This window comes from Hippoglossus stenolepis, chromosome 1 (assembly GCF_022539355.2).
Source record: "Hippoglossus stenolepis isolate QCI-W04-F060 chromosome 1, HSTE1.2, whole genome shotgun sequence".
In the NCBI taxonomy this organism is placed as follows: Eukaryota; Metazoa; Chordata; class Actinopteri; order Pleuronectiformes; family Pleuronectidae; genus Hippoglossus; species Hippoglossus stenolepis.
In genome coordinates, this window is record NC_061483.1 from 10,475,917 (window position 1) to 10,492,965 (window position 17,049).

The following is a 17,049-nucleotide window of genomic DNA, read 5'->3' on the forward strand; positions in this document are numbered from 1 at the left end:
CAGCTGGTGCCGGACTTTGTTGACATCCCACTCGTCCCATAAGAGGAGAGTAAGAATGGATCCTGATCCCAGTTGATGCTCCCCCACAACCACTCCAACCACTGAGCCGCTCTAATCCGTACCTCACTATTTAAAACTTTTTTCATGAATCATCTCCTGCCCTGACATCAGCAAATTGACGCTCCAATCATGTGAAGTGTATCCGCGAGTTTCCCTCCTTCCTTTAATCCTCAGATTTGACCTGTTTTTGAGTCATGATGCAAATGACACCCAAACACACAATGAAGGCCAGTGGTGCTCTATAGGAAGATGGAGATTTTTTAAAAGTCCATTCACTACTTGTGTTTAAATTGCATCTCATAAATCAGTCAGTTTTTGTGCCTGGATAAAAACCTGCTGCACTTTAGCAGTTTTACAAAAGACTTTTATCCAAACCAAATTTAATATTCAAAAGTCAAACCAACGAAAAAAGTGATGGAGTGAAGAGTTTTGTTTTGAAACACAAATCCCAGCATGTGAAGATTTCTTTCCTTTTTCTTTCTTTGATTTTGAGATAGATTCCGCAAAAACTGCTCAACTGATTTATGTTAAATTTTGTGGGGGGTGGGACATGGCCCAAGAACGAACCCATTTAATTCTGGAGCAGGTCTGAAAAGATGAACGCATCCAGGACAACACATTTGTATTTGATATCTTAAACCAATCAGCAGGTCACCTTGTTTCAGAACTATACCTCTACTTGTTGGAGTGAATGAGACGTGTTAAAAACAACATGCTTTATTGACAATTTTCTGAAAGAAAACAATGTAAGGTATGTTTCTGTGACAAAACAGAATATTCTGTAAATAGGACATACCAGTTTTCTTGCTGGTAAAAATAACACTGTTCTGATGAGAATGATTTGCATGACTAAAAACAGTTGATCACATATTTGACAAATAAACTCGTCGGTAATGTACCATATTAGCACTGAATACTGAATGTCACATTTTCTTTGTTAGCTCTCACACCACATCACTGTCGTCCTGACTGTGATCGGTTTACACACATTTCAACAGTACTGACAGATTATAACATATTTCACTGAAGCAACACACGTGTCTGTTCTGCGTTATCGTGAAGAGGATTTCTTTTGTCACTCATCCACATTCAATCTGGGACAGAAATCATAATTAACTTCCATCCTGATTTGACTCAATTTCATGAAGGCTACATTCACGAACACCACTGTAGTTTATCAGCGACTCAGGTCTACATAATAATGAGAATTGAAAAGTGATAATCTCCCCCTGCAGTTGGCTGTTGAGAGGGAACTCATCCATCTATATCTCACATGGCAAAGGTTTGATCATGGTGACAACACTTGGCTCGTCGCCAGTTAGAACAGAAAGCATAGGGTTAATAGGGTAGGGTTAATAATTCTGTTAGTACAGGAGGCCGCCTGCTGCGAGCCGACTGGTACCTGAGCTCTTTACCTTCTGTAACACTCTGTATCTCGGAGAGTGGATGGAATTAACATACAGAGTTGATTAGTGTTTATAATGACACTGAAATGGGAGGAGAAGCATTGCTGCACTAAGCGCTAAGGTTCAGAGGTCAAATCATGTGACCCCATCTAGCTATAACGCAGAGAAATATGATAATGCACAGCCGCCCATAGATGGCAGAACAAGCAGTGTTCTTAAAGTGGCATGTTTTTTATCATATATATATATATATATATATATTTTAAAAAGATGGATGAATGACTGCTGCCAAAAGTGAAGCCAACGTGTCTCGATCACCTCCTGGTGGCTGGCTGCAGTATAGGTCATAAACCCAGCTTTCTCCATGTGAGTGGATGGGATATGGACCAAACTACAAAAGTTAAAGTCATATCAAAATGGGGTGAAATGCCATGATTGACAGCTCTAAACCACGATCCCTAGAGCGCAGACTGGCTCCAACAAGATAGCCGCGTTTGCATCCTGGATATTCTGACTATACAGAGGGTGGAAGTGGAGATGCCCTGTCCAGCTTTATAAACTCCGTTCGTCTCTGCAGTAGCTCTACTGAGCTTTAACATACCACTTCTGCCCTACAAGTGCTAATAAAGACTAAAACCTTAAACTGTGTAAACAAACCAATAAAATAAACTTATCTTGGATGTGGATTTTGATTTTAAAAAGTCTAAAGTGTAAATGAAACCTACTGTCATGTAAACTCACTAAAAACAAAAATCCTAAAACAACAGAAAAAGTGTAAATCAGTGCAGTTTGCAGAGTTGGCAAGTCATTATTACCTGGTTTGTAGTAATATAATAAAACAGTCAATGTGCCAGTCAGTTTATGTTTGTGTACAGCAGTTTACAAACTGCAAAACTAAAGGAAACCAACACTAACAAATGTAATGTAACAGCATTGTTAAAAAATGAGGATCTAAATCTAAATGCTTTTCATGTTCAAAAGATTATAAACGTCATTACCTGTTTTCTCAGACTTTTGTTCTTCTATTCTTATTTCAGTGAGAACGGTGTGTTACAACTGTAACAAGAGCGATTCTGCTGGTGCTGAGCTCAAAAAGCATGCTGCTCCATCCAATCCTCCGTCTGAGTACAAAACGTGTTTCTGAACCTTTTCACCATCACTTTAACTCTTTATATTAATTAAAACAAATCAAAATATTTCGCAATGTATTGTAAAAGAGGCAATATGTTTAACTCCCTGCCCCAAACACACACACACACACACACACACACACACACACACACACACACACACACACACACACACACACACACACACACACACACACACACACACACACACACACACACACACACACACACACTTTCTCTACTCGCAATGTGATTGATAGAGGTCTACACATTCACAATCTCCGTAAAAATAATGTAGATTACTTTCTCCCTCCTTAGCGTTCACGGCACAGCTTCACACGAGCCGACGAAAACATGCAGATTTAAAACACACCGTTCCATTCGAAATTTACAAGGTGAGAAGCCACGTCCTGCTACTGCATCTTCAACTGAATCCTCTGCATGTGCTGGACGCTCACTTTGACTGCCACTCCTCCCTGTGCCGAGGGTGGAGGTAAGTGAGCCATGTCCACAGCAGCAGTTCAAAGCCGCACCCATCTGTGATTTACCCTCAAGTGTCGAGTTTTTGGGTACCCATTATATGCATATTGCAAATATAGTCTGTCCTTGTCAGCATTCATCTCATGTTGATTTCCCTCCTTTCCAGGTCACTCCTCACCCAAGGCATCATCTGCAGTTTGGAAGAACAATCTTAACAACAAGCCGCGGACGAGCTTATTGAGAAGTTTAAGTGTCTTTTTGGCTCATTTGTATAAAAATTCTCAGTCAAAGAAAAAGAAAAACTGGAAGAAACACAAACTCCATCCGCTGCATGAAGCCGGGACAAACATTATGTCAAGTTGCGTTTAATCCCCGTCACGATCGGCCGAGCAAACTCCACAAAGTCATCTATGAGGACGGGCCATGCCCCTGAGGAGAGGAGACAGGATATTAATTCTAGATGCAATCTAATACAATGACTTTACAGGATGCTGGGGTTATTAGCTTGTTTCCCTCCACAATAAGCCAGCAAGATTGTTTCAGGAAGAAAATCTCAAACAAAAAATTGTGTTTCGTTCAATAGTCTTCACAAATGAACCTAAACACAATTGTAAACATTAAAAATCGAATGTAATTTAGGATGCTGCACGTATTTCTTTCGCAAAGGTACATCCGTTTACAAAGTAAGTAATAGTTTGGAAAAGTGTGAGTATAAACAAAACAAGGCTGCAAAGACAGACCAGTGGGTTCATTGGTTTGTGAGTTTGGTGCAATGATTTAACGAGCAGGGTATTCACTGATGTATTTAAAAAACCCATCGACTTCGAGCTTGTTTTCAGGTTTTAGAGTAATCCCTGCAGGACTGCATTTATCAAAGCAGTGTACACATGCCAGTGCCCCTGCAGGCCTGAAGTTGATCCTCTGTGGATCTAAGTTTGGTTTCAGAAGTGGAGGGGACACAAAGATGTCAGACGTTCAACGAACATGAAAAACAAGTTAAAAGCATATAAATTAAATCATAAGTGTTATTATCTTTATTTAAATAAAGTTATGTAATCTAGTGACCTTTAATTTTCTTGGTAGAGGCCTGATACTCTAACAATATTGATATTATATTAAATAAAAACTAAATGTAACCCTTTAAACTCAAAATGTATTTCTTGACTACAAAGAGCACTGTCTTTTACTGTATCATCTTTGAATGATTGATCAGGTGGACGATAACATGACAGTTTAGTGGTCTTGTGTTTCCCCAGTGGAAATTGTATTCTTTTATGTTAATACAGAAGTATGTTACTGTTTCGTCATGACAGACTGAGTGAGGTATTTTACTACAGAACATTTGATTTGATCACATCCACTTGGGAATTTGCTCAGACATATGTGAAACAAAGTAAATCCAGCCGAGTGAATTTAATATCACTTCAACAGTCTTTAATAAACTCACCTTCCTCGTCATAGTTTGACATGTCGTCTGCAATCATATTGCCAAAGTCCAGGAGGAGGTTCCATGTGTCCTTGGGTATCGACCGCTTGTGATGCTCCTGAATGCAGCACAGTAACAGGCAAGTCTAACATTATAATACATATTAACTTTGTGAAAATTATAATAACTTTAATATTGTTGTTGACATCGCCAGACTGATGTTGGTCATTTTGGAGCTGGGGTTGTCTGCATGTTGAGTTTTTTCTAAAACTTCTGATCCTTTATGTGTTGTAAATGAGGTGGAAGTAACATATGTCTAAATAGAACTGTATGAATCTAGTCATAAACTTCAAATAACATGCTAACTAAGAGACACACAATTTAAATAACTATAAAAGAGTAAAAAAACTAAACCTCATTGCATATGTGACAACACTCACCATCAGGAACCGGTTCCAGAGATCCAAGAACTTAAAGCGATCTGTGAGAACTAGATTCCAATAAGCCACAGCCATCTCCAGGTCTACGGTAGAAAGTTCTTCAGATTAGATATGTTGTCATTTAGATTAAGACACAGGTGAACTTTTGAAAACAGCAGGATATTTGTGGGTGGAAAAATCTATCAAACAGTTTTACCTAAACCTTTCTGGCCGGGGTTCTTGGCAAAACTGAAGGTAAACTGGTAGAAGTCTTTGAACTTTGCTGTGTCTTTCAGCTCCTGCTCCAGTCTGGGAAGGATCGACTTGAGTTTTTCAGGACTGTCACAGCTGGGGGACAATGAGGACAAGCAGACGATAAAAAAAACTAAAATCTTCTCATAGGGAGAATTAGAGATGTGTACACATGAAATGAGCCAATGAAATCTGAGGTTTGTGACCATTTAAGTTCATATCTAACAAATTCAGTTTAAGATCCAATATATTTTACTCGTAGAAACAAACAGCACAGTAACACTCCTTAATAAACACTGTCATTAATGTGTTTTTCTTAACTACTGCTATATAAAGAATGCAGTAGCATCCCTAATTATTGTAGGTTTCAGTATCCGTGTTGCTCACCCTAAATCCGACATGCCGTCCACAAACTCTTTCCTGCTGAACTCGCACTGCGTGGCCGCCCTGAACTTCCACGCCACCACAAGTATACTCATGCTAGCTGGGTCCAGGATCAGGTCGTCGCAGAACTGCTGGATCCCATCGATGCCTATCTTATTCTCATCCTGGGGGTCTGAAAGGAAGAGAGGGCAAAACAATGCACAAGTGCAACAGACGCGACAAAGCAAAACTGTCCGACGTTAACGTTAGGATCTTAAACACTTGCCTTTGTATCGGTTGTAGAGCTGCTCCAGCCTCTTGCGGTCCACCAAGGTTTTCATGGATTCTTTGTAGTAGAGGTCTGGGTTTTGGAAGTAGTTGTCTGTGGCGACTTCTAGTTTCCAGTCATTCTGCGTCAGGCAGTACACGGCTGTCCTCTCCCCAGCCTGTGTGAAAGACATGAACTGCCGAACCTTGTCCTTCTGCGATGACTTCAACTTGTGCTGTAAAGGAAGACGGTAAATACGGGGGTTGGAGTAACATGTTATAGGACAAAGCTGTGGGCTCCTATTAAGGAGACACTAACACAAACTCTAAACCTATCAAAGTTCCTGCACTGGAATATTATCTGCATTGGGTTTGATCATTTGTTTAAGTCATCATAAAAGCACAATATGAACTGCAACGTTATTTAAAGTACTGTCAGATTTTGACATAGACGTCAACTTTTTTTTGCTTAAGTTGAGCATATTAGTAAACAATTTGCACATAAATAAAAGTACCATAAAAATGAATGGTTTATCACAGATGACAATGGGGCCCCATCAGGTCAAGGGTCCCGAGGACAAGTAATATGAAAACACGGGGTGCAGAGATGTGCACGTGGAGCTGAGGCTGCACATCAATATTCACACAAACAGCCTCAACTTCCTGATGCATTTGAATAAGAGAGGGAGAGATTTTAATTTAACTCTCCTGACTGACTGCAAACTCGCTCCGCAGAAATACACACTAATAATAGCTGGATGTTGTGTAACACGTGTCATGACGGCTGGAGTTGTGAATGAAGAAGTAAGACTCATTCTGACCGCAACAGCGTGTGGATTAGTGGAAGTGCATCGAGGGAAACCCTGACACCTCGTCGCGGTTCATGTGATCCGGACGCTGATCGGGAGGGTTTGCACGTGTTTTCGCAGATGCAGCGGATCTGATCCACCCGGGGATCGGACAGCGGTGACCGGTGACAGGCCAGTGCTTGGCGACCCAGTTTCCCTATGAGGAGTGAGGGGGCGGAGGGGGACGTGTGATCCTGCAGCCCCTCTCCCTCCCTCTCTCTCTCTCTCTCTCTCTCTGACCCCGGGGCTCCAGCTACCATAAAGGGAAAGGTACGTGCTGCTCTCTCAAAATACCAACAACTGACCTTCCACATCTCTGCCCCTCCACAGCACCGACAACACATCAGCCCTGACACTGCGACACTGGGCTGAGGACACTCGGATCCCGCGCGTCCGGCGTGTCCCCCCCCGTGACGTTGCGTGGCGGCCCCCCGCTGCTGTTCACACCAGTTTTAACGGGGCCACAGAACCGGTGTGTGATTGTTTTATTAAAGATCACCTACCATTTTATCACCCGCTGTTTTTGCCCAAGTTGATATCCAATTACCGCCGGTGCGCATGCGCGAAATGAAATGCGCTACTGTTGCGGCGCCGGTGCTCATGGGAAATGTAGTTGTGCGACGCTGCGAGCTCACAGGCCCAGTGTTAAAGATCTAACTTTAGCTTTCTGCATTTGTAGTAAACACTTTCGGCAAAATGCTTAGTTTAATAGTGATCAACCCGCCTATGATTGGAGGATAAATATGATTAAAAAGCTCGAGTATAACTAGCACAGATTTTATGTAAGTTTGACCCAGTAAACTCTGTTAAACTAGTTTAAACAACGATGTTGTGTTAAAAAAAATAAACCACCTGATGTGTAACAAGTGATCGGACGTGTTCCAGTCAAATGAACCCGATGACAGCTGCCATTAACTGCCCACACACCCGACACCTGAAAACTACAACTCCCAATATCAAACCTGATAAACATTAGGAAGTCATCTGTGCACGGATCTAAATTACATGCACGGATCCCATGAAGAAACCAGGGTTTGTGATGATGATGATGATGATGGTGGTGGTGACGCGACTCTGTGAGGAGCTGGGTGCCCTCCGTGCTAACGTTAGCTCCCGAAGTTATGCTAGCAGCTGCTGGGTTGTGTTATAATGTCAGAGTGTGTGACAGCCCGGAGCGAAACCACCACTAACTTCGCTTCGCCTTCACAACACACGGGCTGAGCTCCGGGACGCTCGTTTCAGCGGTGACACAGTCGTAGTCCCCCCCGGGAGAAGTGTTAGCTCACCTGGGCGCTGGTGTCGTTAGCCTCCCCCGCTGCTGCTGCTGCTGCCGCCGCTGCTGCTGCTAGCGCTGGTACCCGGAGTAAACACGGGAGTTGAGTCACCGGAGTGAACCGGTGAACGCCTGCATCGACTTCAGCAGCAGTTATGTGGCAGAGGAGGAGGAGGAGGGGAGTCACCGAGGCACAGCGACATGATTGTTCTCCTCTTCTTCTTCTCTTTCTTTCTGCCTCTTCCTCAGTCCTGGAGCGGAGCGAGGAGCCGGGACACAGCGCGGATCTCTCAGGTAGCTCCAGCCTCCTCCTCGGGAACTTTTACTCATCTGTCAGACATTGATTTTCGATCCGTGGAGGGAAATCAGGGATCTGTGATTGAGATCGCGAGTGATTTCCGGGTATGTCCGGTGTGTGTGTGTGTGTGTTTGTGTTTTGATTGCACTCTCAATTTGAAAGGTCTGCTTATGTTTATACAAATGTGTGCATGCAAAGGTTTGTGGAAGAAAACCCATTACATGACGGTTTTACTTGATTGTTGTCATTGTTGTTATTTGCATTTTAAACTTGCACTCCACCATATTTCAGACAAATATTACACTTTTGACCAGTACAACAACCAACAATTATGTCATTAAAGATTAATCTGCTGATTACTTAAACAAATTATTAACCATCTAGTCTATAAAATACCAGAAAATAGAAATAACATCCTTGACAGTCCAAAGTGCAGTGATATTTATGTTGTTGACATGTTTGTGCATGACTTAATAAAATGTCTAAATGATTAAGATTCAATGATCAAAATAGTGAGCAATTAAATTTAGGATGTTTTAAATCAGCTTTGTAATTGATCAAATCACCCAACAGTGAATGAAACACCACCCACAAACTAACATGATTTAAAGCACATCTTACACACACAGTGTAATATTAGCTGTGACACCACATGTTGTAACTTCCTGAATTTCCACTTGAGTAAACTCAGGATGCAGGATGTTTACCTTTTAATGGGGTGTTTTCATTATCTCGTATTCTTACTTGTATTTTTACTGGAGCAGATGTTTGGGCTCATACAGCAGTTTTGTTAAAGGTGAAAAGATGTTGTAAGTGTGTCTGCCCTCGAATCTAATAGGTTGAAATATGATTTTATACAATTTAAAACATTTTAAAATTGAAGGAACTGAGGTCATTTCTCTCTATGTGTCTGTTTCTGTGTGTGTGTGTGTGTCTGTGTGCTTGCTCTTTTCAGTAGCCAGATCCCAAACAGAGGTGCTATTGATTTCCAGCAACAGTAGCAGAGTGGCTGCCATCCAGGGAGACGGACAGAGGAGGAGTTTGGAAAGTTAACATCATCATCACTCAGCGGGACTCATGCTCACAAAGGTCCAGACCAGCTTGGTAATAAGTTCACTACATATATTTGTTGTACTCAAAAGATTCATGTGTAACCAAACACATGGCGTGAGGAAGCAGCTTCGTTAATCGGCACAGCTCTTTAGACCTTTGAATTCCAAGCATGGGAAGAAATGGAGCATCGAGTACGACAGGAATTTCGACACGTGATGTGCAGAGTCAAGTGAAGTGGCCCCACCACAGCTCTACAAGGTGCTGTTAGCCACTCACAGCACAGGCCACAGGCGTGTGTCCACAGCTGTTGTTTAAGCTGTTCAACAGTAACCACACCCAGCCCAAAGACTAAAGCCTCTCTGGAAATGTCTCACAAAAGCAAAAGCACAAAGTGGCCCAGATAAAAGAGATTTTCTACATGAAGCCTTTTGTCTAACATGAAAAGGAAAAAGTTACTATCTGTGCTTTAAAGGGTACGAAGGGAATTTACTGTGTTCCCTACATTTGTACTTTTTCACCCCTGTCAGCTTGATTGTTGGTTTTGTTTGTTAGCAAGATTACACAAAAAACTACCTAATGAATTACCACGAAACTTGGTGGAAGTATGTGGTACTGGTCGTACAAGACCCTATTCAATTTTGTTTTGGATCAGGATCAGGGGGTGGTGTTTTGTCAGAAAATACTTAATGGATCTTGATTTAAAAAAAGAACAGACATGTCCAGGGGACTGATATCTATGAATGTGTGAAACTTGGTCCAGCTTGATTAAATTTAAGGGGACTATTGGGGCTTGGTGGAGGAATGTGCTCTACTTAATGAAGTTCTAGAAATGTCTGTTGATTATTGTAAGCACTATGCCCTTCAGACTGTAATTTGTCTTGCTCTGTCTTATCCACCCCCCAGGTCTCTTCCTCTTGATCACTCTCCACACTCTGGGGAAGGCAGCAGCAGAGGTTTGGATGCAGGTTGTATATTGGCTGCTGTGCCTTGGCCTGGCAAGTGCAGCCGTTGTGCTGCAGAGGGACCAGGTGGCCAAGAATGCCATCCACCTCTACCGGAGCAAGGGGGTCAAACAGGGCCACAGCTGGGTGGCCAGCAACTGCAAGCGCATGGTGGGTCTCCTGCGTCAGAAGAATGTGGTTGTCAAGAAGCTGGCTGCCGCTGCCAATGCTGTTGGAAGAGACCTGGCGCTGTCGGAGTCCGAGAGGCACTTCCAGGTAACAGACTGAGAATAAAGACCAGATGCAGGAAAGGGCCTTTGTTTAGATCAGTTAGTGTCTGTATATTTCTTTGTATAGCTCATTGCTCTTGTGCAGTACATAATGTGTGACACATAAGGTCGGCAGCTCCTCTGGGTGGTGTCTTTGTTTGTGTTATTGACACAAAAACCTCACTCCAGTACAAGTTCATATTTCATACTGACAGTTCACAAAGAGGAGGTTAGAGTCACGTTAATGTTTAATTTCATTATGTATTACCAGTGATCTATTTTTGAGATTATTCAATTCAATTAAAACCAAAAGATTTTACACTTACAAATATTCAAACAGAGAAAAAACTGTAAATTCTCACACTGGAGAACCTGGAACAAGCATTCTAGTCAATTAGTGACAGTAAAGATAAATAGATGAGGTCAGAATTGTTACTGATTCATTTGATGTCAATTGATTAATTGACTAATTAATTCAGTTGCAGTTTAGATAATGGGCGGATGCAAGGCAAGTTAGCTCCTTCTTAAATTGCTACAGAAAAACTTAAAGCCAGATCAAATGGATCTGGGTCATGACCTGTTTTAAAGTCTTCCCTGGAACTATTTTAAATGACTAAACTGCTCTTATCAACTGCTCCAAAATAAAGACTGTATACAGAGGCTCCAGTAAAAGAGCATGTCACATACTTTACAGCTGACTGACTGGTATTTCTCTCTATGTGCATTCAGGTTCACACTCTGGAGGTTTTCCAGAAAGAGCTGAATGAGAGCGAGCACCTGGTGTTCCAGGCGGTGCACAGCCTGCAGAGGGCGCTGCAGGGCGACTACAAGGACGTGGTGAACATGAAGGAGAGCAGCAGACAGAGGCTGGAGGCCCTCAGGGAGGCGGCCATAAAGGTGAGGGGTGAGGTCAACAGTGTTTTCATGGGCACTGTCAGGAGACTGGTACATACTGTATTCAGTCAGTGTAAATTAAGTGTTTTGTTTTTTTCTCATATAAAACAGTCAAATGCCTGTAAATATTTTCATATCGTCATAATAATAATGATAATACATTTTTTTATATATTACTGAGACTTTATATTAGTTAAAAAACAGAGAGAGCAAGTAAAATCAAATATGTGTGAATATATATATTCATATGAAATAATCAAAATTAGTCAGTAAAGTTAGATTTTAGTTATTTTCTGTGATGTTTGGATCCATTTGTCATATTTTGATATATGCCAATTTAAACTATATCCCTAAGCCCTGCATCAAGGGCAGAGTAATATCCTCTATAATTGTATGCTATATGTCCTATGTGTGTCTTCAGTTTGTGTTTCCTTGGTTTGTCAGCTAAATGTCAGCTTGTTCTCTTTTCACCCTTCAGGAGGAGCAGGAGTATGTGGAGCTGGTGGCCGCAGAGAAGCACCAGCAGGAGGCTGTTAAGATCGCTTTGGCCCAGAACAAGACTCTGTCCATGCTAGATGAAATCCTGGAGGATGTCCGGAAGGCAGCAGACCGACTGGAGGAGGAGATCGAGGAGCACGCCTTTGACAACAACAAACTGGTCAGGAAGCAAAACCTTTCACAGTCATCAAACAAGATTACGCCTGGAAAATAAATAGTCAGGATGCTAGAATCAGCACAAAAAGGATACAGAGTTGGTCACAGCTTTTATATATCCCACAATAAAAGTAGTGTTTGTCCAAGTTCAAGTGTAAGAACTATTCAGCTGGCAGTTCAACACACATGTTATCAACAAAGCATCCGATTGTGTCCTTTCTTACTCTGGTTTTTGTGTCTAGATGAAAGGAGTGAACGTAGAGGCAGTGCTGAGAGTGGAGGAAGATGAGGAGAACGGAGGGAAGAGGAAAAACAAGTCCAGGCATAAGGAAGTGGAGGATGACCTGGGACTGAGCATGCTCATCGACTCGCAGAACAATCAGTACGTTCTGACTAAACCACGAGACTCCACGATGCCGAGAGTTGACCACCACTTCATCAAGGTCAGTTACTCCTATTCCATCCAGGCTATAGGTGAGGAAACTTGTGATTTATTATTTAATAATGGTTAGAGCAAGACAGATTCTACCTCTTTAATACTATTAAACCTTTTTGTTGCTATGTGTTTGTGCAGGACTTGATGACAGTGGTGATGTTGTCCTTACCTTGCGGCTGGATTTGCTCTTTAGTCGGTCTGCCTCCAATGTTTGGATACGTCATCTGTGGGGTCCTGCTGGGTCCTTCTGGCCTCAACAGCATCAAGGTGTGTGTGACTGGAGTGTCTGAATATGAGACCAGTCTAAAGTTACTCTTGGGTTAGTTGATGATGTCATTGTCTCACTCTCTGTTCCAGTCGATGGTGCAGGTGGAGACTCTTGGGGAGCTGGGTGTGTTCTTCACTCTCTTTGTGGTGGGACTGGAGTTCTCACCTGAGCGCCTTCGAAAGGTAAACAAAAGGGATTTACATGTTATTTAAATAGACACCAAATTTTTTAAAGAGATAGGAAAATGCAAAGAAATGTCGTTTTTCTGTCTCTTTTATTCTGGGGGTCTTGTTTTCATTGAATTAGATTTTGAATTTCACCCTCAACATTTTGTGGTTTAAGTAGGTTGCCTGTTTGGCATTTGACTTGTATTTTAATTTGATACATGTCGACTTCTATTTCTTTCTTCAGTATCTCCTGCTTCTCTTTCTTCATACTTTGCAAGTTACTTTCCTTGTAAAGTGGTAGATATGGAAATCGTTAACTAATAAAGTGGAGGAAAAAAAACCTTCTCATCAAAATACTTAAATGGCCCTGAATGTTTTGGTTTATGACCTTTTTTATTCTGTTTGAGTTTTCATACTTTTAAGTATATATACCTGCTTTTAGTAAATTACTTCCATAAAGTGGATTTTCAGATTTTCAACTGTGTGTGTGTGTGTGTGCGTGTAGGTATGGAAGACGTCAGTTCAGGGGTCGTGCTACCTGAGTCTGCTGATGGTGGGGGCTGGTTTGTTGTGGGGACAAGTCTTGAATATTCGACCCACACAGACGGTCTTCATCTCCACCTGTCTGTCCCTGTCCAGCACTCCACTCGTGTCCCGCTTCCTCGCAGGAGGGAGCAGAGTGGACAAAGAAGGTAATCAACAGACACTATGAATCAAACAGTTTTAATTGAAATGAAAGCATTTAAAGTCTAGTGGATAACCTTAAATTACGTAAAGGTAAACAGTGAACTGCTTCCTGTGGTAAGAAAATTGACTTACCTCACTTGGCTCAACCTCATTTGGCTCATTTGCATATCTAACATTGAGCATAAATGAGCTTTAAGGGTTGGAAATGATATGTTAAGTCTATATATTGTCCCCAAGAATGACCAAGTGTGTGTGTGTGTGTGTGTGTGTGTGTGAGACAGGTGACTCGGACTACAGCAGTGTTCTTCTTGGGATGTTGGTGATGCAGGATGTTCAGCTCGGCCTCTTCATCGCTGTCATGCCGACTCTGATCCAGGCACAGAGTGGAGACATGGACAGGTCAGTTAGCTTTTTTTGCTCTTGCTTGTGTCATCTCCCCTCTAATCGCACGCACGCACGCACACGGACACACACACACGCACGGACACACACACATGCACGGACACACACACAGCTTTGTAAACCCATTGTTACTTCTGCTCTGCACCACAGCCTCCTGTTTGAAAGCCTCCGCGTGCTGTACCTCCTGCTCCAGGTCCTGGTGTCCCTGGCTGCCGTGCTGCTGCTGTGTTTGCTTCTCAAGAAATTTGTGATTGGTCCTTATTACAAGAAACTGCACGCTGAGAGCAAAGGCAACAAGGAGATCCTGGTGCTTGGGATGGCAGCGTTTGTCTTTTTCATGCTGACGGTATGATCTTTTCTTCAGATGTCCTGAATTCCTTTCTACAAACGTCTGATTTTAGTTTTTCTCTCCTCCTCACGGGTTCCCTAGGTAACAGAGTATCTTGACATTTCTATGGAGCTGGGCTGTTTCCTGGCTGGAGCTTTGCTGTCCACACAGGGTCACATGGTCACCACAGAGGTCACGGGATGCATCGAGCCAATCAGGGATTTCCTCGTTATCATCTTCTTTGCCTCTATTGGTCAGAACCAACATGACCATCTATGACTGATCTTACTTTTATTAGCGTGTTCGACTTTTGCAGCATTTACAGTGAAACTGGCTCACTGTGTGTGTTTTTGTGACGCTGCAGGTCTCCACGTGTTCCCGACATTCGTGCTGTATGAGCTCACCATCCTGCTGGTGCTTACATTCACTCTCGTCATTATGAAGGTACCACTTGTTTGTCGCTTTTGCTCCTTTCATTTCCCAGAGTGCACCATGACACACTCTCACTCCTTCCCGTTTCTCCTTTACCCCTCATGTCCTTCCAGTTTTTCATGGCTGTGCTGGTGCTCTCAGTGATCCTACCTCCGGGCTCTCGACACATTCGATGGATCGTCTCAGCCGGACTCGCGCAGGTCAGCGAATTCTCCTTCGTCCTGAGCAGCCGTGCACGTCGAGCTGGCATCATCTCCAGAGAGGTCAGTTATGACTTTTTTTTTAAAGTTTTGAAAGTTATTTTCTCCCAGTGCACATTTATATGTAACTATTTGAATTTTAAAGGTTCAGTGTGTAGAATTTAGTGACATATAGTGGTGAAGTTTCATGTTGCAGCTGAACACCCCTCAACTCACCCTCCCCTTCCAAACATGGAAGAGAACTTGTGGTAGCCTTCAGTCATTAAAACTCAAAAGGTGTTTAGTTTGTCCAGTCTGGGCTACTGTAAAAAACATGGCGGCCTCCGTAGAGAGGACCTGCGTAACTTTGATGAGAGGATCAATGGGAGGGGGTGGTGTCATGTATAGGTTGCAGTTTTCCTGTGTTTTAATGTGTCTCCCTCCGCTCAGGTGTACCTGCTGATTCTCAGTGTCACCACTCTCAGTTTGCTGCTGGCTCCGGTGTTGTGGAGAGTAACCACACACAGATGGGTTCCCCGGGTCGAGCACAAAACAGTCCCATGAACAGAGAGCGACCTCAGGGCCCCAGCGGCCCCTGTGTGCACTGACTGTTACTCAGCCGGCAGCAGCGTCACGAGGAGCAGAAGTCAAGTCTTATTTGTCCATTCAGGAACTCTCTCATGTTAATGCACACACGGATATGACGCAGACTGTTGGACCAAATGTTTCTCTTTCTCAATTCAGCAGAATCAACCCTCTTCATGCAGGGCGAGGATCTTCATCAGCTCCATTCTGGCATTGTTATGAAGGACATCCTCTTCAAGCATGTACACTAGGTACAATAGCGATGAGATTATTGTATAAGGTCTTATGTAAAACACATAACATGTAGTTTTAGGTTATATTAATGAAGCCCTTCACTCTTCAGTCAACAACCCTGAAGCCTGGACAGAATCTGTGGCATAGAAAACTCCTGATTGGGAAGCACAGCTGATTTACATGTTTAGTAGAGAAGCACAAAGAACTGGATATCCCTCCAGTTCTGATGCTTTTAATGCACTTTCTCTTAAAAATGTGCACCTCATTCATGTTTCCACTTTGAACCTCACGTTTGCATCTCTTCACTTGTAGCAAACACATGGACCAAATCTGAGGTTTCAACTCTATATGGTGTTTTTCTTTTTATGTGTTGCTACATTTCCTTGATAGGATGATTTAAGACGTCCTCCATCTTTCCTTTAGTTGACATTACAGCTGACGTTATTCAAATTGAGTTTATTATGAATGGCAGATTCTGATTGAAGTGCACACCTTCTCTCTGCTGTATTTAATAGAGGATACATGTTGTTTAATCCTGATTCTATGTCTGTCCATCCAGGTGTGATACCTAAAATCTGCAGTAACTCTTTTTACATATCTCTAATGTCTCGTTGAAAATCATGGTACCTGTCGCATCAGTATTAAAGGAATGAATGTTAATCAAGTAATCTGAATTTAGGCAGTACCTCACAGAATGATTTAAATGTCATGTGAATTTATTCATTTGCGTTTAAGGAGACATCCTGCACTGGTTACCACTGAATGTCAAAACGAATGAGCTAGCTCATCACTCCTCTGCAGGAGCAGAGGAAAGACTGTAGGGGGCGTCATCTCACTGTGAGAGAGCTCCGCTGTGCTGCATCTCACACTGTACATGTCCTTGTCTTACGATTCATAATGTGCAATGTTAATGTGTGTAACACTACCACATGTTATAATTGAATGTTTTCTGATATTTTCCTGCATTAGATTTACATTGAGGGTATTTGAGTTTACGTGTGTGTGCGCTGGATTAACGCTCCTGGGCACAAAGACATGTTGCAATCAAAATGTTCATGTATTTTTTAAATTATTGAAATGAAGTCATTTATTTATTAATAAATAGGAACAAAATATTTACTACTCTGTTCTGTTCTTTACGTGTAGTAATTTCTTTGGGGAAATTATAATTATTTGTGTAGCTGGAGAGCTAATTTCATGATTAACATCTACCGATCTACAGAACTCAGCATGGACGACTGACATGGCGAGCTGAGGCCGTGCTACTATGGCTCAGCCTCCTCTTATTAGCCTTATTA

The 17,049-nt window shown here is 42.3% G+C and overlaps 2 protein-coding genes across 5 annotated transcripts; one reads left to right on the top strand and one right to left on the bottom strand.

Annotated features, from left to right (window-relative positions):
• Positions 1-761: 761 nt before the first annotated feature.
• On the bottom strand, positions 762-8,070 carry dcun1d2b (DCN1, defective in cullin neddylation 1, domain containing 2b). 3 transcript variants are annotated; one of them, XM_035183154.2, is made up of 7 exons: positions 7,938-8,070; positions 5,823-6,039; positions 5,561-5,729; positions 5,139-5,269; positions 4,943-5,025; positions 4,524-4,620; positions 762-3,505 (listed from the first exon to the last, which is right to left on the bottom strand). In XM_035183154.2, the coding sequence occupies exons 2-7, from the start codon at positions 5,995-5,997 to the stop codon at positions 3,426-3,428; spliced, it is 735 nt and encodes a 244-aa protein (XP_035039045.1). In that variant the 5' UTR covers positions 5,998-6,039; positions 7,938-8,070; the 3' UTR covers positions 762-3,425. The 3 variants fall into 3 exon arrangements, with proteins under 3 accessions (XP_035039045.1, XP_035038965.1, XP_035039133.1); XM_035183074.2 differs by lacking the exon at positions 7,938-8,070 and adding an exon at positions 7,155-7,318; XM_035183242.2 differs by lacking the exon at positions 7,938-8,070 and adding an exon at positions 6,625-6,769.
• On the top strand, positions 6,778-16,878 carry tmco3 (transmembrane and coiled-coil domains 3). 2 transcript variants are annotated; one of them, XM_047339316.1, is made up of 16 exons: positions 6,778-6,921; positions 8,174-8,326; positions 9,178-9,326; positions 10,179-10,492; positions 11,215-11,382; positions 11,858-12,037; positions 12,276-12,476; positions 12,608-12,736; positions 12,827-12,919; positions 13,410-13,596; positions 13,873-13,990; positions 14,144-14,339; positions 14,424-14,574; positions 14,686-14,765; positions 14,867-15,016; positions 15,383-16,878. In XM_047339316.1, exons 4-16 carry the CDS (start codon positions 10,235-10,237, stop codon positions 15,494-15,496), a joined length of 2,025 nt encoding a protein of 674 aa, XP_047195272.1. In that variant the 5' UTR covers positions 6,778-6,921; positions 8,174-8,326; positions 9,178-9,326; positions 10,179-10,234; the 3' UTR covers positions 15,497-16,878. The 2 variants fall into 2 exon arrangements, with proteins under 2 accessions (XP_047195272.1, XP_035038392.2); XM_035182501.2 differs by having other exon boundaries at positions 8,174-8,218.
• The last annotated feature ends 171 nt before the right edge of the window (positions 16,879-17,049 follow it).

Bases quoted from the DNA above. Each gene is read 5' to 3' on its own strand.
- dcun1d2b (XM_035183074.2), bottom strand. From the start codon at position 7,253: ATGAGCACCGGCGCCGCAACAGTAGCGCATTTCATTTCGCGCATGCGC. The intron at 6,040-7,154 runs GTAGGTGATCTT...CTTCCTTTACAG, and splicing joins AAACAGCGGGTGATAAAATG to CACAAGTTGAAGTCATCGCA. The intron at 5,270-5,560 runs GTGAGCAACACG...ATTGTCCCCCAG, and splicing joins GACGGCATGTCGGATTTAGG to CTGTGACAGTCCTGAAAAAC.
- tmco3 (XM_047339316.1), top strand. From the start codon at position 10,235: ATGCAGGTTGTATATTGGCTGCTGTGCCTTGGCCTGGCAAGTGCAGCC. The intron at 13,991-14,143 runs GTCAGTTAGCTT...TCTGCACCACAG, and splicing joins CAGAGTGGAGACATGGACAG to CCTCCTGTTTGAAAGCCTCC. The intron at 15,017-15,382 runs GTCAGTTATGAC...CCCTCCGCTCAG, and splicing joins CTGGCATCATCTCCAGAGAG to GTGTACCTGCTGATTCTCAG.